At 45.4% G+C, this 12286-nt stretch overlaps 4 protein-coding genes across 4 annotated transcripts; 2 read left to right on the top strand and 2 right to left on the bottom strand.

The window, feature by feature from the left end:
- Positions 1-3242: 3242 nt before the first annotated feature.
- GL218_03950 (putative feruloyl esterase B-1) lies at positions 3243-4910 on the bottom strand (the record flags this gene model as incomplete). The annotated part of the gene is made up of 1 exon (XM_033580530.1): positions 3243-4910. The coding sequence occupies one exon, from the start codon at positions 4908-4910 to the stop codon at positions 3243-3245; it is 1668 nt and encodes a 555-aa protein (XP_033437274.1).
- Positions 4911-6782: 1872 nt separating this feature from the next.
- GL218_03949 (U2 small nuclear ribonucleoprotein A') lies at positions 6783-7756 on the top strand (the record flags this gene model as incomplete). The annotated part of the gene is made up of 4 exons (XM_033580529.1): positions 6783-6861; positions 6946-6986; positions 7059-7319; positions 7388-7756. 4 exons carry the CDS (start codon positions 6783-6785, stop codon positions 7754-7756), a joined length of 750 nt encoding a protein of 249 aa, XP_033436524.1.
- Positions 7757-8073: 317 nt separating this feature from the next.
- On the bottom strand, positions 8074-8786 carry GL218_03948 (putative transcription factor C16C4.22; the record flags this gene model as incomplete). Its single annotated transcript, XM_033580528.1, has 3 exons — positions 8074-8529; positions 8581-8666; positions 8723-8786. The coding sequence occupies 3 exons, from the start codon at positions 8784-8786 to the stop codon at positions 8074-8076; spliced, it is 606 nt and encodes a 201-aa protein (XP_033436523.1).
- Positions 8787-9575: 789 nt separating this feature from the next.
- On the top strand, positions 9576-12247 carry GL218_03947 (uncharacterized protein; the record flags this gene model as incomplete). The annotated part of the gene is made up of 4 exons (XM_033580527.1): positions 9576-9752; positions 9814-9829; positions 9893-10233; positions 10286-12247. The coding sequence occupies 4 exons, from the start codon at positions 9576-9578 to the stop codon at positions 12245-12247; spliced, it is 2496 nt and encodes an 831-aa protein (XP_033436532.1).
- Between the last annotated feature and the right edge of the window lie 39 nt (positions 12248-12286).

Genomic DNA, 12286 nt, shown 5'->3' with positions numbered 1-12286 from the left:
GGAGATCTTGAGGCCGATCAACTAGGAAGGTAACCATAGGATCAGGGAAAAAAGACTCTCCCTCGCCGAACGAGATATGTCCCGTATTAGCTGCTTCACCTGATAATTGCATCCCCAGAAAGCTCTTAACTAAAGATCTAATCGAGCTACCACGAAACCAATATCCCCCACGCGACGATGGAGGAACTCCTTCGTTATGTCGAGGTATTTCGTCATCCTGTTCTTGTCTCTCTCTGGGGTCTTCAGCCTGATTGGTTCGTTGCCGGGATGGTTGGGGCCTCTCGCGATGTTCATTATCTTCTGTCTGTACTCCTCGAGCCCGGGTTCGAGTTCTATCATCTGATGTTCTACGATTAGCTTGACTACCAGCCCATATAGAAGCTCTAAAGTTAGCGCCGGTTTCGGCATTGCGAGTGTTCTCACGACGGGGTGGTTCGCTCATTCTGATAGGGATCTTGCCAAGAATGCTACCGCTTTTATTGGTGATAACTTTGACGTTCATTGTGAAATTCAGTGTTAGGCAATCAGCGCGCCGCGGTACTTTTATCAACAGTAATTTTAGAATAATTTCGGTATCTTCTTCGTTGTTGATCGTAATCAGCACATTTGTTTGGGTACAGAACAGTAGAATATCTCATGTTGCGCTGTTATTTTATTGAATTTGGCGTTTAAAAGAGCTGTGTAATTAACAATCCCTTTATAGTATTATAAGACAAAGACAACAAGGTGCTCAGTCGCCGCTTTACAGCAAGATAATGAACCAAAATATACTAGATTCTATATGATCACAATTTTGTTTCTTTATGGTGCTTAGGCTTGTGGTGAAGAAGAAACCATATCTACCTCCTAACCTAGGTACTTATGTACCGAGTGGGAAGTTCAACATCGCACACTTACGATAATATAAGTAAAGAAAGAGGTAGATAAATGAGAAGTAGTTGAGCCCTAGATAAAATATTCTCTTGATGAGTCCCATTTAAACGAACACAAAGGCCATTATCTAACACGACTATCTTAAGTCACACCAAGCTACCTTTATGAAAGGATGAGAACTTATCCCTAGCGAGGACATAGAACGAGAAAATCCACAAGACCATTACAACCAAGGTCAAGGGTACCGTGACGATCCAGTAGAGGCTTTGCGAGGGTTCTAATGCTACAATAGCAGGGGTGGTGAAATATGTCTTTCCAGATACGACACTATTAGTTATACTTCTTGCATTACGAACGTATTATTGCGTTCACTTACAGCAGTGAAAGTCGCCGGGAGAAAGATCATTGTTAGAATCGCAATAGACTTCATGGCCAAGCTATCTCTCCTAGTATCGTGGGCTATACTTGTGCTGGACTCAGCTAACCTGTAATTTGTCTCGTTATTGCGCTGAGCTAGTAAATTGGCGATCTAATTGTCGAAATATGAATCAGCGTTAGTATCTAAAAGCCAAGGCATGAGATAAATATGTTCAAGTAGCGGAGAAGGGACTTACAGCAGTTGCCTGCACATTTGTTCGCTGCTTTAGATGATCAATACGAATAAGAGCGATATCAAGTGTTCGACTAATGAAACCGAGTTGCTTGACAAGAAGATCATTTTGCTCTTTTATACGGTCGTAGTTTATGGAGGGTGATTGTTGCCATGGAAATGTCAACATATCATTCTTGATCAGATCTACAGTCAATAGTTGACCTCTGATATAAGCCTCCACGGCAAGCGCATGTTGGGCTAGTCCAAGTACCGTAACTGAGAGATTCGGATCTTCACAATTACCTCGTGTCATTGGCATCCCGTTCTCTCCGATCATCGTGATACCAGTCTGACCACTTCCAAACTCTGCTTGGTGTAACTGGTCAAAGCTACGGTCTACGGCAGAACAAAACGCTTCGGTGAGGTGTTGGCTGACCAGAGTAGGAATGAGGAAAGGATTATCAGCCAAAGAAGCAAGCTCCTCTAAGTCTTGCTCTAGCCAGGTGAATCCATCCTGAGGACCGCTTCTCATCATCACAGCATTCGTCACACCCGTGGAAGGACAGTATGACATTGAAACGCCAACTTTAATGCCAACCAGCAAGCTTGTAAATGCATTCAAGATTAAGCCTATGTATAGAAATCAATTATTTAGTCTCGAATAATTGCTACAGTTAGTCCTACCGTATATTGGATTGCCATCTTGAGACGGAAGATGTATGAGTTGAAAGTGACCCACTAAAGGGGAAGCCCCTCGGGACGGTAATAAAGAGGTTATACCAGGCAATCCAAGTTTCTTGCGTATAAGCTGACAATGTTCTTTTGAGAAAGGCAGAGCAGTCATCGATTCGTTAGTTATGTCTCCAGTTGTAGATTCGTTACCAGGCATCAAATATTCATACTTTGCCCCCTTTCCAACATATCCGAGACTAGGTGCGTAGAATTATATAAGTTTAGACTCTCAACTAGTTGTAGTAGACACATAAGACTTACATGATGCGAAATTTGGGTCTCTGGTGGCTATGATCTTTCGTGGTGGTGACTTGATCCTATATATTTCGTATCAACACAATTAACCCAGGTTAAGGGCAATTAGAGCATTAGGTATAATCACCAGCCAACCCTCAAAATCCCCCGGGTTGATAATATAGGAGTGAATAGTGGGTCTCTCAGCCTAAACACTGGTTAATATAAGTATAGTCTGGACTAGATAGAAAGTCATCTTTATGATAGCTTACTTCGAAGTTTTCTACTTCAATAACCTTTACGCTAACAGGTTTGAAATCACGGTTTGATGCTAAATGTCTCTCCTGGAATTCTTGGAAAACGCCTGGCTTGAGTCTTGCCATGATTAGGAGATAGCTACTGATATTCAGCTACTTGCTATTGAAACAACAGATGAACGACTATGAAAGTTACGTAGTTTCTTCGCAGGTAGACATAAAAAGAATAAGAATTTTAAGTACGAATAATTAGTTCACAGAAGTAAGATAAGTTAGAAGTTAGTCGAGCTTCCAGTCCACTTGGTGCGGCTGAGTCTAAACGAATGTTCCGGAATACGCGTTCTAGACCTTGTTGAGAACGCCACCAAGGAGTCACCCGCAGCTCAGCTCTAGCAAGTCAAATCCTAAAAGATAATGTGCGTATTAAACGGAGATTATATATATACTGAATGTATTAATATACCTAGTTGCTAGTGGTTATAGTAGAGAGGCGATTTAACTCGGCTAACTTTGCAGATATACCTAATTCCTTTACGCCGTGTCCCTAAGACTTATTACGCACAGTCCCAATTTAGAGCTTTATTGACATCGCCTACGCCATTATACTTGGCAGTCTTCGGGTGAGGACAAATAGGACGCTGTTTCCATACCCCAGAACTCGGGTCAGTCGAATCGTGCCACGCCGTTGCAATGATCTGGTCTACCGCTTTTCCACCCTCAACCCATTCCATAAGCGCAAGCAATGCATCGTGTTTGGAGTCTTGGAACCCGGGGACAGAGTATGCACCCGAACCAGTTTGCCAATTTTGACCGGCGCCATTGATGTGCCACGGTGCATCAACCCCGGGTGGACTGTCTGAACAATGCAGCATGCCCGGAACGAAGAAAAGACGGAACCAGTCAGTAATTGGGTAAGCCTCTCCAGTTGCTAGTTCAACCTGTTCGTAAAAGTGCGACGAGCCACGCGTAACAATCAAGGGGTCAGATAATCCATGATACATCAGGATTTTTCCGCCGTGATCTCGGTAAGGAGACATATCGAATTGATCCGCATCAATTTCGTGCGATATTTCTAGATTCTTCAACCGCTCATAAACGCTTGAGTTGTACTCATCGAGAGGCCAATTCAGATCTTCAAACACGATATATCTAATATAGTCAATACCCCAGGAAGTTGGCGTACCGGCAAATAAGTATTGCGGCCACCCTGGTTCAGAAGAGAGCTCAAGACCCGGGTGCACGAACTCTGACCCGATGTAGTAGTCCTCGTAGATCTTTGCTAAAGTCTCTAGTTGTAATGACGTGAGGCACGCAGATGAATTAGCAGCGGTGCTATTGCAGGATAATACTTCGAAGTCCGGATGACAGTTTTCGGGGTCGCTAATAATACCATCCTTAACACCGTCAATTGCATCGCATTGATCAACTACCGTTTGAGCTATAATAGATGAGAATAACTCATTGGAGATGCTCTTCGGGTCGTCCACGGGATAGTAATCCTTGCTGATCTTAGTATTCCAAGCCACCTGATGGCTTATCCACCAAGCTGGCGCACCGATGAGCATGCCATCAAAGCTATCGGCACCGACCTGGGCTTCTTTGAGACCCTGTCGTCCACCAGTGGAACAGCCAGTGTAATAGGAGTACTGTATATTCTCGCCGTAATAACCTTTAATCAATTGTTTCGAAAGCTCGACGGACCCATGCATAGCCCGCCAGCCCCAATCAATCAATTTTTGCGGGCTCTTGTAAGCCCATTCAACATCGTAAGGGGAGCCCCTATGGCCATTATCCGTAGACATCGTAGCAAATCCATATTGCGATCCAACACCCATATCAAGGTAATTCACGTATCCTCCGGTACCACCCCCTCCAGTCGCGAGGAATCTTGAATTCCACTTAGAAGGTAGGAAGATAGAGATTGTGTAGGATGATGATTCGGATGATGTTACGTTTACCTCGACGGCGCAGAGGTCCGGGAGGCCTGTCGAGACCAAAGGTGGGAGACCTTGAGGTGAATTAGGATCACCATAACTACCATTTAGTTGAACACGAGTAACCGATAGTATTGTCGCATTATTAGACAATGAGCTGTTAATCGAAGATAGCTGGTGAGCCACGTTGTCGAGAGAACATTTTGGTTTAGTACCTGGATAAGCGTGGCTTGCTTGGGGTGTTAAGGCGAGCACATAACCCAGTATTTGACTCTTACGAAGGTACATCGTCGCCAATGTTATAAATAGATATGTGCAGATGGAAATTTACATTCATATTGATGATCGGGTAGATCGCATTGTATATATATACACACTCACAACACTGCTTCTGCCTAGCTGAGGTGAGATACTAGCTACCGGTAACATTAATGACTTTGAACATCAAGTTTAACCGTGTCCGAGTTATGATGCTCTAAATACCATGTTTTTCTACATACACTCGACCGACGGGCTGAAGTTAAGCCGGAAGAAGTGCGGCGGAGTCCATACACCGAGCTAGAATGCTGCGCTGCTGGCATCAGCAAGCTTCATCAAGCTTGTCGATTTAATCTGATTCGTAAAAACTTGAAATACTATGCAAGTGCGCGTTAAGAAGCTTATTAGTATATTATCCCGAATAGACTTATTGAGCCTTACTCTCAAACTTGCAATACAAGCGAGTTGAGAAAGAACATCTTAATAGATGTGTTGAAATAAGCGGTCAGGGGACTACTTTCAGGTGTATCTTGGCATGGAATGAGTATATAAGATGGACCTCCCTCCTCACTCATACATTTGATAGACTAAGTTGATGTACAGCAAGATGACTCTCATTATTTTTTACCATACCTAGTCCTGTCGGAAACAAGGCTCGACAAGAAATCTCTATAATAGAAGATCAAGCGCAAGAAGAATCACGATGAAATATTGAAAAACTTGCCTATAATGAAATGAATTTCCTCGAAAAGCTTGTTTGATGCTAGAAAAGATGGAGAGACTATTCGCTTTCTTCAGATGATCGAGGAAGAGCCGTGTGATCTCTGAGGCCCTACTCATCAAAGATTAATAATGCATTGCTTAAGCGAAGTATAAACCGAGACCGTTTCGACTCAACTTGGAAAGGAAACTGTCGGAATGGCTACTTTCGAACAAAATCTTACGGGTAGCTCATTCTTAGCGATGGAGACTGAATTTCCCGATTCATATATCTAACGAGGTGCTCAAAGCCATAGCAGAACGACTAAACGATGAAGATTCCCAAGTTAGAAAAGCTGTTGTGGAAGCGCTGCAGGCCCGACCACGCCTGTCTAACAAGGTGATGCCCTGAGGGATCTAGAAACACAACTAAGTCATAAAAGTTCCAATACTATTTCGGAAGCTTTACAAGATTTAAGCGGTGTTTCAGATATATCCGATGAAAGTGATGTCCTAGAGGAATCCGAAGAATACAGTTTTCCCAAAAAGTCCAAAAAGTCCAAAAATCCCCCACTTTTCACTGCTCAACGACCAACTCAGAGGATTAGAGTACAGGGTCCTCTTAGAGAGAAGCTTCATAAAGTCATGGATTTGGTATGTACAAAGCGATATATCTTGTCTTAACCATCCCCGTGGAATCATCAAGGTCTCTGTCCGTGACACTACATGGTTGAACGAACGTGGTAACGAAGTACGGAATAATCTATCGGGTGAATACGAAGAAAAATGCGAATTGGAACGTAAATGTGTCGACTTAAAATGTAAATACTATGTAGATGCGTGTAAGTGGGCAAATGAAGGAGATATTGTAAGGTAATTAATAATAATTGTTTAATTAAAAAATCCCTTTTGTTAAACATAACATCTCTTTTCAATGTCATTTGTATGATGATATTCCCCGCACCCCACAATTTAAGCCTCGTAGCTTGGTTTAAAGTTCCATCCATTGGCATCACAATTTTTTATTCGTTCAGCCTTGTTTTGTTAGACAATTGAAACCAGAAGCACGCGACAACAATTCAATTGAACACGACAGCCTGATAATTTCTATCACACGAACCAACTCCTAGTCGAAATAATAAAGACGGCTTATTTTAAGGTACATATTGAAACGGTAAAACTTCTCGCAGACCCTCGCCCAACATGAGGCTCACGGTCGAGCTCCTTCAGAATTCCCCCTCCTGGCTTAACGCGTTGAAAGAGCGTGAGCTCGAGCTACGAGGTACGTCGGAAAAGAACAGATACTACACTTTTTTTGATCTAGAAGAGCAGAATTGATAGCGATGCCCTTGCCGGCTGTGAACAGGACATCGTATCCCCACCATCGAGAATTTGGGCGTTGCAGGTGTAAGCAAGCTCTCCTTTTGTTTACTTTCCCTTATGCAAAGGTATAATTACTAACGTATAAGCGATACTTAGCCGCAAGATTGCATTGACTTCGTCGACAATGATATCCAGGTACTGGGGAACTTCCCCCTATCCCCGCGCATACGGTCCCTTCTCCTACAGCGAAACCGCATCGCATCCATACAACCTACCCTCGTAAACTCGATCCCCAACCTCACAACTCTGCAACTAGAGTCGAACAACCTAAGCGAACTGGCAGATCTGGACCCGCTTGGATCTTTCCCGAGGCTTACACACTTGGTACTACGAGATAACCCCGTCACGAAGAAGGAGGTAGGCTGAATAACATCCAAGTAAACAATGACTAGGTGCATAGGCTAATACGCTCTGCTGAACTACAGTACTACCGTTACTGGATCCTATGGCGCTGCCCGACGGTCCGATTCCTCGACTTCGAGAAGGTGAAAGACGCAGAGCGAAAAGAAGCCGCGACCCTATTCGGCACCGCAGAGGAGCCCACTGAATTAGCCTCCAAGATCATGGGCGTCAAGTCTAAGACATTTGACTCGGTGCTTTCCGCTAACGGCGCTCCTTCCGGGGCCCTACCGACGCGCATGTCGCGCATCAAGCTTACGGAGAAGGAGAAGACGCGCTTGCAGGACATGATCAAGAAGGCCACGAGCCTGGACGAGATTACGAGGCTCGAGGCTATGCTACGAGAGGGCAGGATTCCGGCTGGTGTACATTTGAACGACGAGATGGAGGAGTGAGATACTTACCTATATTTGAGGGTGGAAGTTAAGTCGAGGTGGTAATTTGGCGTATAGTTCATGGTCATAAAATGAAAAATCGGGTATACCCATGGAATAGGCAATAATGCAATTCTTTCGCCAGCGGACGCAAGCAAGTAAATCGATTCATGATGACTGACACGCTACGGACTAACTATCCGGGAATATTCCACACGATATGCTCTATTCTGCCACAATTAAATCCAGCCTTGCGATTGCGTAAGGCTGAATCAGAGCATTTTGCCGGACCTATATTTAGCTACTCTTATCAATATCGAAACCCAGACATATAGCCCCTATCCACTCATTTGGACATCCTCATCCTCTTCTTGATTCGCCTGCCGCATTTCATGATGCAGTTGATCCGCCGGGTCCATCTCCGCACCATCGTCATCGCTCATGATCCGAGCACCACTAGCGCCCACGAAGCTGCCTCCATTTAAGCTCGAACGACTGGTGCTAGGTCTGTGCTTCTTCGCCGAACCCCCTCCATTCGTCGCTGGTACCTCGCGCTGCTTGTCGCCTACCCGTTCGATACCGGGTGTGCCGCTGCTGAGCTGGTTTCGCGTAGCAGCTGCTTGCGCTTTGATCTGCTTGTATGGTGCTGTCTTGGGGATCACGTCCTCGAGGAACTCGAGGTTGTCTTGGTGCGAGACGGCGGCTGCAAGGTCCTTGTACTGGATGTTGCGGCGGGGCTTGCCAAGTTTGGCCATGGTGAAGCTTTCGCCGGCTAGGTATTGGATGAACATCTCCTGAGTGGGGGATTAGTAGGGCGTTGAGAAAAATGAAGGGGTTAGACTTACAGTTGCGAGTGTGATGACGAATGCGGCGTTGTTGGAACATATGCCAATGTCCTGGTCCTGTGCTACAATCTTCTTCACTCGTGATACTGTAAAATTGGGTGGTTAGTGTTAGTATAAAAATAGAATGCAGGGGCGAGCTCACAGGGCAATTGAGTTTGGCCCGTAACCTCCTTGCGAGGCGGAATTGCCGTTGTGTTATACGGCATTGCGACGAGATCCCTCAAGGTAGTAGAAGCACGAATAAGTAAAGCTCCCAGAAGGATGTTTAGACTAAGTCGCAGTTTGGCCTAAAAATGGAACGGTCCAACTGAATTTGAAGGTATAGGAACTATGAATTGTGTTAGTAACAAAGGAATGCTGAGATTTTATATTTGAAGTCCCGTCTTATAGGAGTTGAACTTACTTACCTGCTGTTGTAAGACGTTCAAATAATGATTACTCTTATCAATAAATATTCTTTGATGGTCGGGTTTAATAACCGTTGTAGCTTGTCGGGCTTCTTTATATAGGTAAAATACGATTAAAATACTTGTCTTCAGAGTTATTTCATTACATGTTAGATACGTAAACGCGTGAAAGGCTGCGGAGACGCGATTCCATTAAACTTGAAAAAACTGTATTGATACTGTGTAGAAAGTATGACTAGCACAAGAAAGCACTAATTTTAGTGGCTACTTCTCTTATATGACATGTGAATGGGGCACTTCATACTGTGCAGGTTACACATGCTACCCCCATAGCCAAGGCTGGGAAAGCTTGAACGACCGCTAAAGCATAAGACCCTTGCTTCCAATATCGACCTTAGGCCAATTACGTATGAGCAATCAGCTCTAACTCTTACTTGTACATATTCCAACTCAAGATCAGCATTCAGCCTTGGCCGCATAGGTAATCCAATCTTTACCTATACCTATCTAAACTGCACATGTCGCAATCGAATTATCTAGTATATAGTAACCCCGCAAATGAATAGCTGAGAATGGTCACGGCCCTTCATGTCTTCCCGTACCACCTCCTTCTCCGCATCGCGCTCCCAGCTATCCCGCCGACCGTCTGTTAGTTCTAGGTTATCCTTCGCGGTATCAACAGTCGAGCAAGGAGAGGGGCTGGGAAGCAATGCGCCGGTGGAGCATCAGATCGACGAAGAAATAGCGGAGATCAAGAGATATGAGGTGCGCTCTCCGGCGCTGTTCTGCGATGCTAGTTACGCCTTTTCGCTAATGTAATGCCTAGGACTTTACTACCATAGGTATGCGCGCCAACGAGACCCGATCCAATTTCGTAGTGAGGAGATATTAAGATAAAAATATAGATTGGGTACAGGATGCGGCTCAAGAAAGATTACGCCGGAAAGCGCGCCGCAGAAATAATCCCGGCAATGGCAGAGTGTCGTGGAGGTATAGATTATGGGAGTCCTATGATGCTGCCCAGGGCTGGATCGTCGTGACCCTAATAGGTGCCGCTATTGGGCTTAACGCCGCCCTTTTGAATATAATCACAGAATGGCTAGCCGATATCAAAATAGGTTACTGCACGACGGCCTTCTATCTTAACGAGAATTTCTGCTGCTGGGGTGAGGACAACGGATGTGATCACTGGCATCGCTGGACGGGATTCGAACCCGTTAATTATCTTATATATATTACGTTTGGAGTAAGCTCTCTTCCTCTTGATTGCTTCATAACCTTGCAACTAAACTATTCAGACTGCCTTTGCTTTCACTTCAGCTACCCTTGTCAAGTCATTCGCACCTTATGCTGCGGGCTCGGGCATTTCTGAGATCAAATGCATTATTGCCGGATTTGTTATGAAAGGATTCCTAGGTCTACGGACTTTGGTCATCAAATCTGTAGCTCTACCTTTGGCTATCTCGTCTGGCCTTTCGGTCGGTAAGGAAGGTCCTAGCGTGCACTATGCAGTATGTACAGGCAATGTCATTTCGAGGATGTTTGATAAGTATAAGCGGAACGCATCCAAGACACGGGAGATACTTAGTGCTTGTGCGGCTGCGGGAGTTGGAGTCGCGTTCGGAAGTCCTATCGGCGGTGTTTTATTCTCTCTGGAGGAAATGTCCAATTATTTCCCCCTTAAAACTATGTGGAGAAGTTACTTCTGTGCGCTTGTCGCAACAGCAGCCTTGGCGGCGATGAACCCCTTTAGGACCGGCCAGCTCGTCATGTTCCAGGTCAAATATGATCGGTCGTGGCATTTCTTCGAAACAGTACCTTACATCTGCATTGGGATATTTGGAGGTCTCTACGGCGCGTTCGTGATTAAGTGGAATTTACGCGCTCAGGCGTTCCGGAAGAAGTATCTTTCGAAATTGGCAGTTCTTGAAGCTACGCTTCTAGCTGCGGGAACAGCAATCATATGCTACCCCAATGCGTTCCTCCGGATTGATATGACGGAGAGTATGGAAATTCTATTCCTGGAGTGCGAAGGCACCGAGGATTATCATGGGCTTTGTGAGCACGATAAGCGATGGGCCAATATATTATCACTAGCCATCGCGACGGCAGTTCGAATATTCCTAATCATTATCTCGTATGGTTGCAAAGTGCCCGCCGGTATATTTGTACCGTCTATGGCGGTAGGGGCAACCTTCGGCCGGACTGTTGGGATTATTATGCAGGCTATCCACGATGCTCACCCGGATAGCGCCTTCTTTGCTGCTTGTCAGCCGGACGAGCCTTGTATTACTCCCGGGACTTATGCTTTTCTAGGGGCCGCCGCTGCACTCAGTGGCATAATGCATATTACTGTGTCGGTTGTGGTTATTATGTTCGAACTCACTGGGGCCTTGACATACATCTTACCTACCATGATTGTTGTCGGTGTTACGAAAATGGTGTCTGATCTGTTCGGCAAAGGTGGGATAGCCGACCGGATGATTTGGTTTAGCGGCTTCCCATTTTTGGATAACAAGGAAGAACACAACTTTGGTGTTCCAGTATCGGCAGCAATGACTAACGATGTGATAGCCATACCTGTCCACGGCATGACGTTAAAGGCTGTTGAAGATCTCCTAAAGCAACCGAAGTATCAAGGTTTCCCTGTTGTTGAAGATCTTACAAGGAAGATTCTTGTCGGATATATTGGCCGTACGGAGTTACGTTATGCGGTTGATCGTCTACGTCGCGAGAGAGCGATTCCGATTAGCCCCGAGGCTAAATGTACCTTCTCGCCTCCAGCGATTAGTACAATTACGCCCATCACCCCCACCGTGACCATCAGCAGTATGGATTATAGCGCCTCATCGGCGTCTCTCGACTTTAGTCGGTACGTAGATGCGACACCAGTTACGGTGCACCCGCGGCTACCGCTGGAGACGGTGATGGAACTATTTCGCAAGATCGGACCGCGCGTAATCTTAATAGAGCATCACGGGCGTCTGTCGGGCTTAGTCACGGCAAAGGACTGTTTAAGATATCAGTTCAAGGCGGAGGCAGCTGAGAACCCCCGCGACGATCATGAGATCCTAGAGGTCTACGAGAAGCTCTGGGGCTTTATGAATAGAATTGGCGGATGGGTCTCGATAAAAATCGCAAGCGCAACTGGTGGCCGTATACGGCTCGGGAGCGCGGCGAATGAGAGAGCAGGCGGGCAGATCATGGACGGCGATGAGGATGTGGGTATAGATGATGGGGTCGAATTAGAGAATAGATAGATTTGATAACTCGAAATATACACGAACTAATTACTTGTT

The sequence above is a fragment of the Daldinia childiae genome (genome assembly GCF_008694065.1).
Source record: "Daldinia childiae strain JS-1345 chromosome Unknown Scaffold3, whole genome shotgun sequence".
Classification (NCBI taxonomy): domain Eukaryota; kingdom Fungi; phylum Ascomycota; class Sordariomycetes; order Xylariales; family Hypoxylaceae; genus Daldinia; species Daldinia childiae.
Note: the sequence above shows the minus strand (reverse complement) of the source record. Positions and strands in the feature narration are given on the sequence as shown.